Here is a 12,284-nt window from a genome sequence, read left to right as displayed (position 1 = left end):
CGTTTCCCACCTGTTTCCCACAAGTGTGAAACCAGACAGACATGAATTCCCATACCTGCTTAATCAGCTCTGCGAGGTCAATTAGTTTTTCCCTTAAGTTGCCTCTGACCATAGACCAGGCCTCCCCAAACTTCGGCCCTCCAGATGTTTTGGACTACAATTCCCATCTCCCCTGACCACTGGTCCTCTTAGCTAGGGATCATGGGAGTTGTAGGCCAAAACATCTGGAGGGCCGAAGTTTGGGGAGGCCTGCCATAGACCATCCCTGTAATGACAATCCCAGCCAGGTGTCCTCCATAAATTTTGGACTATGGCTCTGACCGGCGCTGCTGGGAGTTGTATTCCAGCAAACTTGGAGGGGCACCAGGTTGGGGGAAGTTGCTGTGATTCGTGTTTGGCCTGGTTCACTCAACCCAACCCAGCTGTTCTGCCGCCGCCCACAGAATGATTTCATCTTAACTACTCCTGCTCATTAACACAGGTGGCATCTTTAATTAGGGCGCTGAGCCCCATTGCCACACACGACTTGGTTTTGATTCATCCAAACCTCCTGTGACTAGGAGTGCCTCGATTTCTCTGTCAACACAGGGAGTGATAAAGAATAGAAAAGGCCCGTGTGGACCCAGGGTATGTGTATACCTAAGATGCAAATCCTTCACTTGCAGTTCAATGGTTAATTATTATATCGACTATTTCTAAAGAAGAGGAAACAATGGCAAGGTTCTCCTAGAATGCAGGGGGCTGTTTGGCTTCAAATCTGGAATTTGTTCTGGACTCTATACAACTGGGCCCTGAAATCATGGCGGCAATCTCAGGCCTGCCCCTTTGAAATGCCTCGCCCCGATCCGAAAGGATGCACCTCATTTTCATTTGGATTCAGTATGCAGAGGGCTGCGTTCGTACACTTATTTTATTTATCGAGTCACATATCATTAGAATCAGAGATCAGAGGTGGAAGGGACCCTGTAGATCATCTAGCCCAACCCCCCTGCAGATGCAGGAATATGCAGCTGTCCTTTATGGGGATTGAACCTGCGACCTTGGCGTTATCAGCACAGTGCTCTAACCAACTGGGCTATTTGAAGAGCCTGTGAAAGTTAACATTGAGGCGCCTGAAAATTTGAGAAGGAAGTGAGTGTGCAGTTCTGGTGGACTGTCTACAACAGGGGTTGGCAACCTAAGGCCCGTGGGCCACAAGCGGCCCATGGGGGTCGTTTAACCGGCCCAAGGACCCCACTTGGGAACCTCCGCCGCCCGCTCGGTCGGGTCCCGCACACCGTGCTAAATCGGAGCGGAGCAGAACAGGGACCGGCTTCCACGATGCGGGCCAGCTTCCCATTGGCTGCAGGAAGCTCCTGCAGCCAATAGGAAGCTGCACGGGCCTCCTTTGTGCTGGAAGGAGCACTGGAAAGTGTGTTTGCACATGCGCGCGCACACTCCGGCCCACTGCTGCATCTGCGGGACCGTGAACCGGCCCAAGCCACAAAAACTTTGCCGACCCCTGGTCTACAAGGACTTCCCAGTGATGGGCCTTCTTCCTACAGCCGTTTAAGCCAGTGATGGCGAACCTATGACACGCGTGTCAGACGTGACACGCAGAGCCCTCACTGCTGGCACGCGCCCCATCGGCCCATTCACGCTGTTGTTGTTGTTTCCCCCCCATTTGTTCTCCCGCTCCTCCTACAGCTTGTGTCCACTAGAGCTTCTCTCCGCTACAGCTTGTCTCCGCTGTTAAAACCTGGATCCATTTTTGTTGTTGTTGCTGGTAGCCAGAGATTGGTTATTTAAAGCTTTCTGTGCTGTTTGGTCAGCAGCTTCCCCAAAATCTTTGGTCAGCAGCTCCCCCCAAAAAGCTCAACAACTCTGGGCACTTTGTGATAAATAAGGGGTTTTTGGTTTGGTTTGGTTAAATAGTTAGTTTTTGGTTTATTAAATACAGTTATATATTACAATTATACATTTTTTGTTATTTAAACTATAAATATCGCAAAATTGTGGTTTTTTTCTCGAAGTGACACACCACCCGAGTTATGCTCGGTTTTTTGACGGATTTTGACACACCAAGCTCAAAAGGTTGCCCATCATTGTTTAAGCATTCGCAGCCGGGACGACTATCCCCAACTCATGGCAGAATCAGCTCGGCTCAGTTCGGCATTGTACAGCTTTCTTGGAGGACTCCTGGGGCAAAGCCCATCTGCTCTTTGAGAGTTCTCTCCTAATTTATGATGCTGGAACAGAGTGTGCCTTTTTGTATTGCCTCCACCAAGAATTGCAGTTCCCAGCATCAGTCACAGGACAAAGCTGCTTGCACATTTTAATTGCCCCTCCTCCGCAAACTAACATACCTTGGGATAGGTAAAGAGGTTTTTCCAGGCACATTGGTAGCAAGCAATCGAATGAATAGAGAGGACACTCTACGATCACTTGCAAGCAATCCTATAAATGTCAAGATTATAAGTCCCATTGGATTTCTGGGGTGTGGATTCTAGTTCATAGAATCGACAAGAGGGTCTCAACGAAAATGACCATTAAAAAAGTTTGAAGGTGCCTTTCAGTTTATGTAACTTCACATTAGCCGGAGAGGAGTTCGGTGGGAGGAAAAATCTTAAACACTGACGAACATCTATTTTATATATATATATATATATATATATTAATTTTTATTAGAGTTTTTCCATAAAAACAAAGAGTTAAACAAAGATAAATTTAAACATACATGAACATAAACATAGACAAATATCCCACTATCCACTTCTTGGGGATATCTTCCTAAGTAACAAAAATATTTGGCCTTTGTTCCGCCGAACTCAGCTTCCCCTTCCCCCTACTTTGGTTTTATTTATCAAATTCTTACATCTCTCGCTCTTCTAAGTCCAAGCTTAATTTGCTTAAATATATTTCATCAGCATCCAAATAAACTCAGTTGTTACTGATGCAGGTGTTACCACATATCTGTGAGTGTTTTTAAGGTTTTACAATACGTATTAAGATATTCCGAAAATTTACACCACTCCTTTTGGGTTTTCTGGTCTTTTTGTTCTCTTACCCTTCCAGTTAACTTAGCTAAGTCCATATACTCTATCATTTTACATCTCCAATCTTCAAATGATGGAATCACTGACGAACATCTACATGCCTACTACAGTACGTACAGAAGACAAAGGATCTTGTCGTGTCTCGTTTTACATTCTGAGCCAGAGAAGAACTTTTGAGAGGAATCAACGAAGAAGGAGGAGGAGGAGGAGGAGGAGGAGAAGGAGAAGGAGAAGGAGAAGGAGAAGGAGAAGGAGAAGGAGAGTTTGGATTTGATATCCCGCTTTATCACTACCCGAAGGAGTCTCAAAGCGTCTAACATTCTCCTTTTCCTTCCTCCTCCACAACAAACATTCTGTTGAGGTTAGTGGGGCTGAGAGACTTCAGAGAAGTGTGACTAGCCCAAGGTCACCCAGCAGCTGCATGTGGAGGAGCGGAGACGCGAACCCAGTTCCCCAGATTACGAGTCTACCGCTCTTAACCACTACACCACACTGGCTCTTAGCGTTGTTTCCAAGATGGACCGACTTTGTAACGCTAGTCAGGCTGACATTGCTATACACACCCGAGACCTAAATCGAGATGCTGTTCTCGATCTGAGGTGGGTCCAGGTAGTTGTAGGGGAGGGGTAATGACTTGTTCCTCTCGTTGATTTCCTCAGAAATCTTAGCCAGGTCGTTCTGGAAGTCCACAATGAGCCGCTTTGGCTCGTCCTCAGTGAAATGTTCATCGGGATAGTGGCCCAAAGGTCTCTGGAAAAAGATTTGGGAGAAATCAGGGATGAAGACCGTGCCTCAAACTCCCATTCAAGTTGCAGTGAACTTCTCGCATTCGCAATCCTAAAACACAAACTCCTTGGACACCCCCACATTTGGAAATACAGTGGTACCTCTACTTACGAATAACTCTACTTATGAATGTTTCTACTTACGAACGGAGCTCTGTCCGCCATCTTGGATGCGGTTTAGATAGGGTTTTTTTCTACTTACGAATTTTTAGAAAGGGTTGCTTCTACTTACGAATTTTTTCTCCCAATGCATTCCTATGGGATTTGACTTACAATTTTTTTCGACTTACAAATGTGCATTCGGAACGCATTAAATTCGTAAGTAGAGGTACCACTGTACTCAAAACGAAGTCAACTTTTTGTCCTGGTTTGCTTTTTAATGGGAATGCTAGACCAAATGCCGACTGCTGTAATGCTGGGATGTTGAACTGGTGGTTTATCAGATGTTGCTTGACTACAATTCCCATCATCCATGATCACTGGCTATGCTGGTTGGGAGCTGATGGGAGTTGAAGTTTAACAACATCTGGAGGGCCACAGCTTTCCTGCCTGTACTTCCATGCAGTCCCCCGATGTAAGCTAATAAGAAATATATAGATTTAACGATTTGAGTGTTTTATGACGTCATAAGATCTGGAAGTTATCAATCCTATTATCATAGCTGTCAAGTTCTCCCCCTTTTTTTAAGGGAAATTCCCTTATGCTGAATAGGCTTCCTCGCGAGAAAAGGGAAAACTTGACGGCTATGCCTATTATTCAAATTTGTAAGGGATCTTACAAATGTTTAGGGAAGTTTTTAATGACTGACGTTTTAATGTATTTTTAACCTTTTGTTGGAAGCCGCCCAGAGTGGCTGGGAAAACCCAGCCAGATGGGTTGGGTAGAAATAATAAATTGTTGTTGTTGTTGTTGTTGTTGTTGTTTTAAAGCAATCATCAGGCATACTGTTGAAACCCTTATTCTCCCCACAATAATTCATTTTAATTAACAATTTAATTAAATGTATAATGATTTTTTGGGGGGGGAATAAGAGTTTCAATAGTATTGCCTGATATTATTCTTCAAGGAGTTTTGAAGCAGGCATTTTAATGTTTGTGGTTCTCATCCATTTTTTTCTCTTGTGTACCTTTCGTTTGTGGCATTTATTAAATTCCAAAAAATAAATTGTTTCATAGACTAATAATTTTGCAAAAATTCCATTTTGGGGCTGAAATTCAAGAGTTTAGCAACAACATGGAGCACTAAGGACAGATCCACAACATATACCTTGGAAGTCGACAGCTTAATTCCCGAACTTTTTGGCTTCCGAACACCGCAAACCCGAAAGTGAGTGTTTCAGTTGGCGAACTATTTTTGGAAGCCGAGCGTCCCGACGGGGCTTCCGCGGCTTCCGATTGGCTACAGGAGCTTCCTGCAGCCAATCGGAAGCCGCACTTTTGGTTTCCAAACATTTTGGAAGTCGAACGGACTTCTGGAACGGATTCCGTTTGACTTCCAAGGTACGACTATATTCAGAACACATTTGACTAACATTTAAAGCACATGACTTCCCTCAAAGAATCTTGGGAAATGGAGATTTCCCCTCACAGAGCTACAATTCCCAGCACCCTTAACAAACTACAGTTTTCCGTATCATCTGGGGGGAATTATGTGCTTTAAAGGTGCATCAAATGTGCTTTCAATGTACGATGTGTATCTGGCCCTAAGTTTCTTTTTATTATTATTTAGTTTTTATTATTCACAAAAAAAGAAACAAACAAATAAAAAACTACAAATACATAATTTTACAATTACAGATTTACCGATTCGAAACCTGTATTCATCAAAATTATAAAAACAAAACTATACACCCGTGTGGCTTCCCTCCACCTCCACCTGACATCCTTACAACAATAATGTCTATTTCACACTGTGTATTTAAACTAATCATCATCTATCCATTGTTAGTCTTATTTTAGATTGATTCGTCTTTACATACTTAATCTAGGCATATCAACACATTATCTTTGGATCAGTGTTTTTTCATATAATCCTCAAAACATTGCCACTCCTTCCTCAAATTCTGGTTAGACTGATTTCTTACGGCTGCCGTTAATTTGGCCAATCCTATAAAATCACTTAATTTGTTTATCCAATCCTCCTTTGTGGGGACCGTCCACAAGATAAGAAAAGATTATTTTTATACATCACAGCCGCAGCTAGATTATAGCTGGCAAGGAACGGGAAAGGAGATCTGGCCCTAATTTTCTTTACACAGAAAATCTGGTACCTAACTGAGTCCTTCCTTCACTCCAAATCCTTACCGTGTCACCTGCCTCGTTGCTTAGCAACCACAGGGAGCAGAGGGCGATGCAGGTGGTGTTGACCTTGGGGAGGGTCTCCAGGACGGTCTCCAAGGTCTCTGTGCCCTTCGTGGTGGGTGGGGGTCTTCTCATGGAGGGCGGGCTGTTGGGGATCCATGCGCCATAGTCATACTGTGGGCAAGCAAAGGACCAAGTTAAATCAGACCTTAAGTGGAAAAACTCTGAAAGAGCGATCTGAAGTTTACAGCCTTCTGGCAGTTGTGTGGCAATGTCCCCCCCCCTCCACAAGAAATAAGACACAAGACACAATGAATAAGTTTAAGTGGGTGAAAAGGCCAGAACTTTATTGGTTTCGGATGTGGAGCGGTATTGGCTTAGGCATTGGAACCTAACCGGCTATATCGGACTGTAACCCATGTGTCTGGGAGAAATTAACCACCAGAAAGGAGCCCGGTGATGTACATCTACTAGAACACCTCCTGTGGCCACCGTTGGGGGGGGGTGCCATAAGGCCCTGACCTCCGCAGGCTCAGGACAAAGCTATCACCCCCGGAATCCCTTTAACGGAATTAATTCTCCAATTTCTGGGCAGAGGATGACATAATCTGCCCCCCCATCTTCTTTATGCAAATTTCCAATGCCTAACTGCCAAACTAAAGTTGTGGCGAATTCCTATGAGGTAGGCGAAAAAACCAGTTTGGCTAGCCCAAGTGGAAAAAGTCCTACCAGGCCCCTCGGCCAACCGAGGCGACCAACCGAAGTCCATAGCAGCGTTGGCCTAACCTGCCTAGCCTAGAGGGTGGGTGATCCGATGTAGCTGGGAGCCGGGGCGGAAAAGGCTGAGCTCCCGCCTCCGGCTCGCTTAAAAGAAGCGAAGCCCAGCCTCCTGGCCGACCCTATTGGTCAGCCCGGGTCTGACGGAGGCGGGAGCTCCCCCCTAGCAAGGGGGCTGAGTTCTCAGTCCCCATCGCGAGAGTTCGGTCGGGACCAGCCCACAACACCACCTCCGTGCAAATGCCTTCTGGTGGTTCCCTCGTTGCGAGAAGCCAAGTTACAGGGAACCAGACAGAGGGCCTTCTCGGTAGTGGCGCCCGCCCTGTGGAACGCCCTCCCATCTGATGTCAAAGAGAAAAACATCTGCCAGACTTTTAGAAGACATCTGAAGGCAGCCCTGTTTAGGGAAGCTTTTAATGTTTAATAGATTATTGTATTTTAATATTCTGTTGGCAGCCACCCAGAATGGCTGGGGAAACCCAGCCAGATGGGAGGGGTATAAATAATAAATTATTATTATATAACAAATAATAATACATATTTCAAGAGACAAAAGGAATCTTATGCATTTTCCCAAGAAGAGGCCAAATCTATGCTTTGCTGCTCAAGTGGGGAGTCAGTTGCGTGCATGTACGTTTCCGAGCACAATTCAAAGTGTTGGTGCTGACCTTTAAAGCCCTAAATGGCCTCGGTCCAGTAAACCTGAAGGAGCGTCTCCACCTCCATCATTCTGCCCGGACACTGAGGTCCAGCACCGAGGGCCTTCTGACGGTTCCCTCGTTGCGAGAAGCCAAGTTGCAGGGAACTAGGCAGAGGGCCTTCTTGGTGGTGGCACCTGCCCTGTGGAACGCCCTCTTATCAGATGTCAAAGAGGAAAACAACTACCAGCCTTTTAGAAGACATCTGAAGGCAGCCCTGTTCAGGGAGGCTTTTAATGTTTAATAGATTACTGTGTTTTATTTTTCTGTTGGAAGCCGCCCAGAGTGGCTGGGGAAACCCAGCCAGATGGGAGGGGTATAAATAAATTATTATTATTATTATTATTATTATTATTATGGCAGGAAGGTAAGGGTGGCCTCTCACCTGGCCAGAGTTGACGGCAGCGTGTTGCGCTGAGCAGGTGAAGATCACCATTGTCAAGAACTTGGTCAGCTGTTCCATGGTCTCCAGAGACGAGGGAGCTCCGGAGGTCTCCCTGTTCTTGAAGGCTTCCTTGAAGATCTCACAGATCCAGGCCTGGAGTTCCGGGTCGCTCTGGACGCGGTCGTCACTCTTGTAGTAGATCCGGACGAGGCTGGCCACGAACCTGGGACATAAGGAAAGTGCATGCTGGGAGGTCTTGCCAGGTGTCGATCCAAGATGGCAGCCGCCCCCCAACCGGGTTCCCTCTAGGTGTTTTACGGCTCCCATCAGGCAGGCCTGGTGGCTTCACCTCTCGATGGCGGCCCATATCTTCAGCCCATCATCCCGGTAGTGGTAGTTTGCGACAGAGGCGACTCCGCGGGCCTCAATGTCGTCGGGGAGGCAGAGGGAGGCGTAAGTCATGCTGTAGGTTCCTTTCCCCACAATGGGCACGATTCCTTTGTAGCCTGCTGAGGTAGCCTGGGGGTGGAGGAAACAGTCAGATGTGAGTATCTGAAGGGTGGGACAGGACAGGGAGAAAATGCGTTATAATCTCCAAGCTCCCAGCATTGCGAGAAAACCAGGCCATTATAGTCCGTTCCATTTCCAAATTGTGTGCCCCTTTTCTAGATGACTATACTGAAGGAGAAGGGTTGTCGGGTTCAGCCTTAGGGGGCAGGTGAAATAAATTTCACAGCAATATAAATTTGCAAGTATCCCTTTCTCATTCTAAAGATAAAATGTGGAATGTTTTAGCTACATCATACCTGCCAAGTTGCTGTCCGAGAAATAAGGGACCGGGCCGGAAGTAGCAGACCGGAAGTAGCGCTGCCGCCATTTTGGAACTGGGCGGAGCATGCTCAGAAGTGACTTTTGATGCTGCTTTGCCCAGTTCCAAAATGGCCGCCGCGCCAGAACTCCCACTGCAGCCATTTTGGAACTGGGCAGAGCAGCATCAAAAGTCGCTTCTGAGCATGCTCCGCCCAGTTCCAAAATGGCCGCTGTGCCAGACTAAACCGGGGAGAAACAAAAAAATCAATTTTTTCAGCTAAGAACAGCTGGAAAAACGGGGATTTCCCAGAGAATACGGGAGACTTGGCAACTATGAGATACATCAGTATTCCAAATTATGGACACCGACGAATTTAGATGGGAGGCTGGGATGTGGGGACTAGACATTAAAAAGCAGAAATTAGCACACTGATATTGGGTTGTTTGTTTCAGATTTCCTCTCCTTTCGGATCCAAGGATCATAGTCGTAAGAGGAAAGTGATGAGAGGGTGGGGCAAATTTTTATATTATATGTTGTTGTTGTTGTTACAAAGTTCTCAGCCATGGATGATGCAGGATTCTGGTGTAACACGCTTAGGTTCATGAGATTTAGGATCCTGTGTTCAAAAATGTCCAAGTTGGAGAACAACTTTAGATACATTTCCGAATCTGACCCTTTTGGGCACAAATTTCAAAGAAAATCTGCCCATTGCAGACAGTGTTTTCTGCCTGGACGTCTCTCCCACTGCTCTCCTCTTGCTTATTTGTGCAATCCAGAGAGAGGGGCGTGGGTGTGGGGACAGCTAATCTGGCCGTGGTGCAAAAAGCTAAAGCAGAAGGGATGCACCTTCTCATTCGGGTCTCGAAATCCATCTCTGAGAGCAGGTAGGGGGGATGCACCAGACAGACAAGCAAACTCCAAAAGGGGAAAGGCGCCTTCTCTCTCCCTTACCTGGTCCATCATCCCACCTTCCATGATGAGCCTGACCCTGGCCAAAGCATTGATCTGGAGGGTGTATCGGAAGTGCGGGATCAGGAGCTGCAAGATGGGAAGGAAAACCTGTTGGAATCCTTGGCCGGGAGAGAGACCTGAAAGTCACGCAGCTGACCCTCCAGCGAAGGCACTCAAACCCCACGACAGTGGATCCTGCTTCCATTCAGTCCCAAAAGCAGGCAGCATGCTTGCAAACCTCTTTATAGCTCACAACGCAAAAAGTTATCGGGCTGTGCTCAGCTTATGAGTAAAACAAGCCCAGCCTTGCAGCAAGCAAGATCCTTTTGCGGGACACAGGTTCTTGTCGCAGTGCCCCTCCACCCTCATCCTGCCATCACTTTCCAAGATGGAGTCGCTCCCGTTCGACCTTCGGGTTTCCCAGGGGCTGCCGCAACGGCAGGAGGGGGAGCCCAGCGAAGCCTTTTCCTCGCCTTTTCTCTCTTGGCTGTGCGAATCCTAATCTGTTGCCCCACCCTCACCGCTGACCTACCTTGAAGACCGGGTGGCACAACGGCAGATGCCTCAGAGTGCAGATAGCAAAGACCTCGGCCAGCAGGTGCGTATGGAGCAGGTGGGAGATGTTCTGGTGGATGTGGAAGTCGGCGTTGCGGACCCACATCTTAGCCAGGGTCCAGTCCCATACGGAGTCACTGGGAAGGAAGATGGGGTTGTCGGGGCCTGGAGTTTGGCTCAGCTAAGGGAAAGAAGGAGAGGAGGTTGTGATGGGGTGGTCGGGGTGGCTGAGGAGAGAGGGTGGGGCAACAGATTAGGAAATGCCCCCCGCCAGCAGGTTTGGGGGTTGAGCGAAAGTGGTTTTTTTCTTTGCCAGAGCGCGTTGTGTTTGTGTTGGGGTGCGCCAAACCTCTCCACTGCCAGTAACCTCAAATACGGAGGAGACTGAGGCCACATCCCTTTCAAGTGCTACGATACCCCTTTAAACAGTCACGGCTTCACGCAAAGGATTCTGGGAGCTGTAGTTTGCTAAAGGTGCTGAGAGTGGTTGGGAGACCCCCCTACAAATCCCAAGTGGGATTTGTTGTCAAGCCACTCTGAGAATTGTATCTCCGCGAGGGGAATAGGGGTCTCTTCACAACTCCCAGCACCCTTAACAAACTACAGCTCTCATAATCCTTTGGGGGAAGCCATGACTGTTCGGTCGCATATTGTTTTGGATGTATGCTGTGGATGAGGCCTGAGAGAGAAAGAACGGCATGCATGAGCAAAAGGAGGAGGAAAGGAGACGTTTTGGGGAGAAGCGTTCCTCCTTGTCTTTGAAAGCCTTCCTCTCACCATCTTACTTATTCCACGTGGTTCCTCCAGCTGATGGGGCCAATTTGGCCGCCGGACGCCAGTTGCCAACCTCTACCATAAAGAAGGCTGATCGCCGAAGAATTGATGCTTTTGAATTATGGTGCTGGAGGAGACTCTTGAGAGTCCCATGGACTGCAAGAAGATCAAACCTATCCATTCTGAAGGAAATCAGCCCTGAGTGCTCACTGGAAGGACAGATCCTGAAGCTGAGGCTCCAATACTTTGGCCACCTCATGAAAAGAGAAGACTCCCTGGAAAAGACCCTGATGTTGGGAAAGATTGAGGGCACTAGGAGAAGGGGACGACAGAGGACGAGATGGTTGGACAGTGTTCTCAAAGCTACAAACATGAGTTTGACCAAACTGCGGGAGGCAGTGGAAGACAGGAGTGCCTGGCGTGCTCTGGCCCATGGGGTCATGAAGAGTCGGACACAAGTAAATGACTAAACGACTAAACAACAACCATAAAGCAACAGAGGAGGAATTGGAAGGCCTGTGGCCAGGCTGCGGCAAGAGAAGTGGGAAGACCCCCCCCCCAGAGAGTCAGGGAGTGGGCTGCAACAGACTCAGTTCTGACATCCTGCCGTGCTTACCTGGCTGGCTGCTTACCTGGATAGCTATGGGGAGGAGCTCCCCGGAAGGTGTCTGGTACAGGAGGCAGAGAGGGTTCGCCATGTACTGCCGTTGCCCTTGAATCGTGTTCGTCGGGATGCCCTGTAGGATCTTGTAATCCACGATGTAAACGTTCCCTTTCTTTTAGGGTCAGGGAGGAAGAAAAAATAAATGAGGGCTAGTTTGTGTCGTCGCTGTGCGGTGGAAATAAGCTAGCCCAAAGCAGCGTGATAAGAACGCGAGAAAGTAAGAATCCAGTCTTGCCCATCTGGTCATAGAATCATAGAATCATAGAGTTGGAAGAGACCACAAGGGCCATCCAGTCCAACCCCCTGCCGAGCAGGAAACACCATCAAAGCATTCTTGACATATGGCTGTCAAGCCTCTGCTTAAAGACCTCCAAAGAAGGAGACTCCACCACACTCCTTGGCAGCAAATTCCACTGCCGAACAGCTCTTACTGTCAGGAAGTTCTTCCTAACTGATCCTGCATCCTGCTGCCACAGTGGCCAACCGGAGGCGTCTTCTGGGAAACCCGCAAGACGGACCAGAGCCCAGGAGTGCTTTCCACCTGTGTGG

At 47.7% G+C, this 12,284-nt stretch overlaps 1 protein-coding gene across 2 annotated transcripts in view; it reads right to left on the bottom strand.

Annotated features, from left to right (window-relative positions):
- Positions 1 to 2,668: 2,668 nt before the first annotated feature.
- LOC118094283 (polyunsaturated fatty acid lipoxygenase ALOX15B) overlaps positions 2,669 to 12,284 on the bottom strand; it is a 29,555-nt gene continuing 19,939 nt past the window's right edge. For both annotated transcript variants that reach the window (XM_035134513.2, XM_035134512.2), the window contains 7 exons: positions 11,704 to 11,847; positions 10,275 to 10,478; positions 9,743 to 9,829; positions 8,330 to 8,499; positions 7,981 to 8,203; positions 6,124 to 6,294; positions 2,669 to 3,785 (listed from right to left, as the gene is read on the bottom strand). In XM_035134513.2, coding sequence (XP_034990404.2) covers positions 3,606 to 3,785; positions 6,124 to 6,294; positions 7,981 to 8,203; positions 8,330 to 8,499; positions 9,743 to 9,829; positions 10,275 to 10,478; positions 11,704 to 11,847 — 1,179 coding nt within the window. In that variant the 3' untranslated portion in view covers positions 2,669 to 3,605. The remainder of the gene's footprint in view (positions 3,786 to 6,123; positions 6,295 to 7,980; positions 8,204 to 8,329; positions 8,500 to 9,742; positions 9,830 to 10,274; positions 10,479 to 11,703; positions 11,848 to 12,284) is intronic.

The sequence above is a fragment of the Zootoca vivipara genome, chromosome 13 (genome assembly GCF_963506605.1).
Source record: "Zootoca vivipara chromosome 13, rZooViv1.1, whole genome shotgun sequence".
Lineage (NCBI taxonomy): Eukaryota > Metazoa > Chordata > Lepidosauria > Squamata > Lacertidae > Zootoca > Zootoca vivipara.
This window is presented reverse-complemented; position numbering and strand designations above follow the sequence as displayed.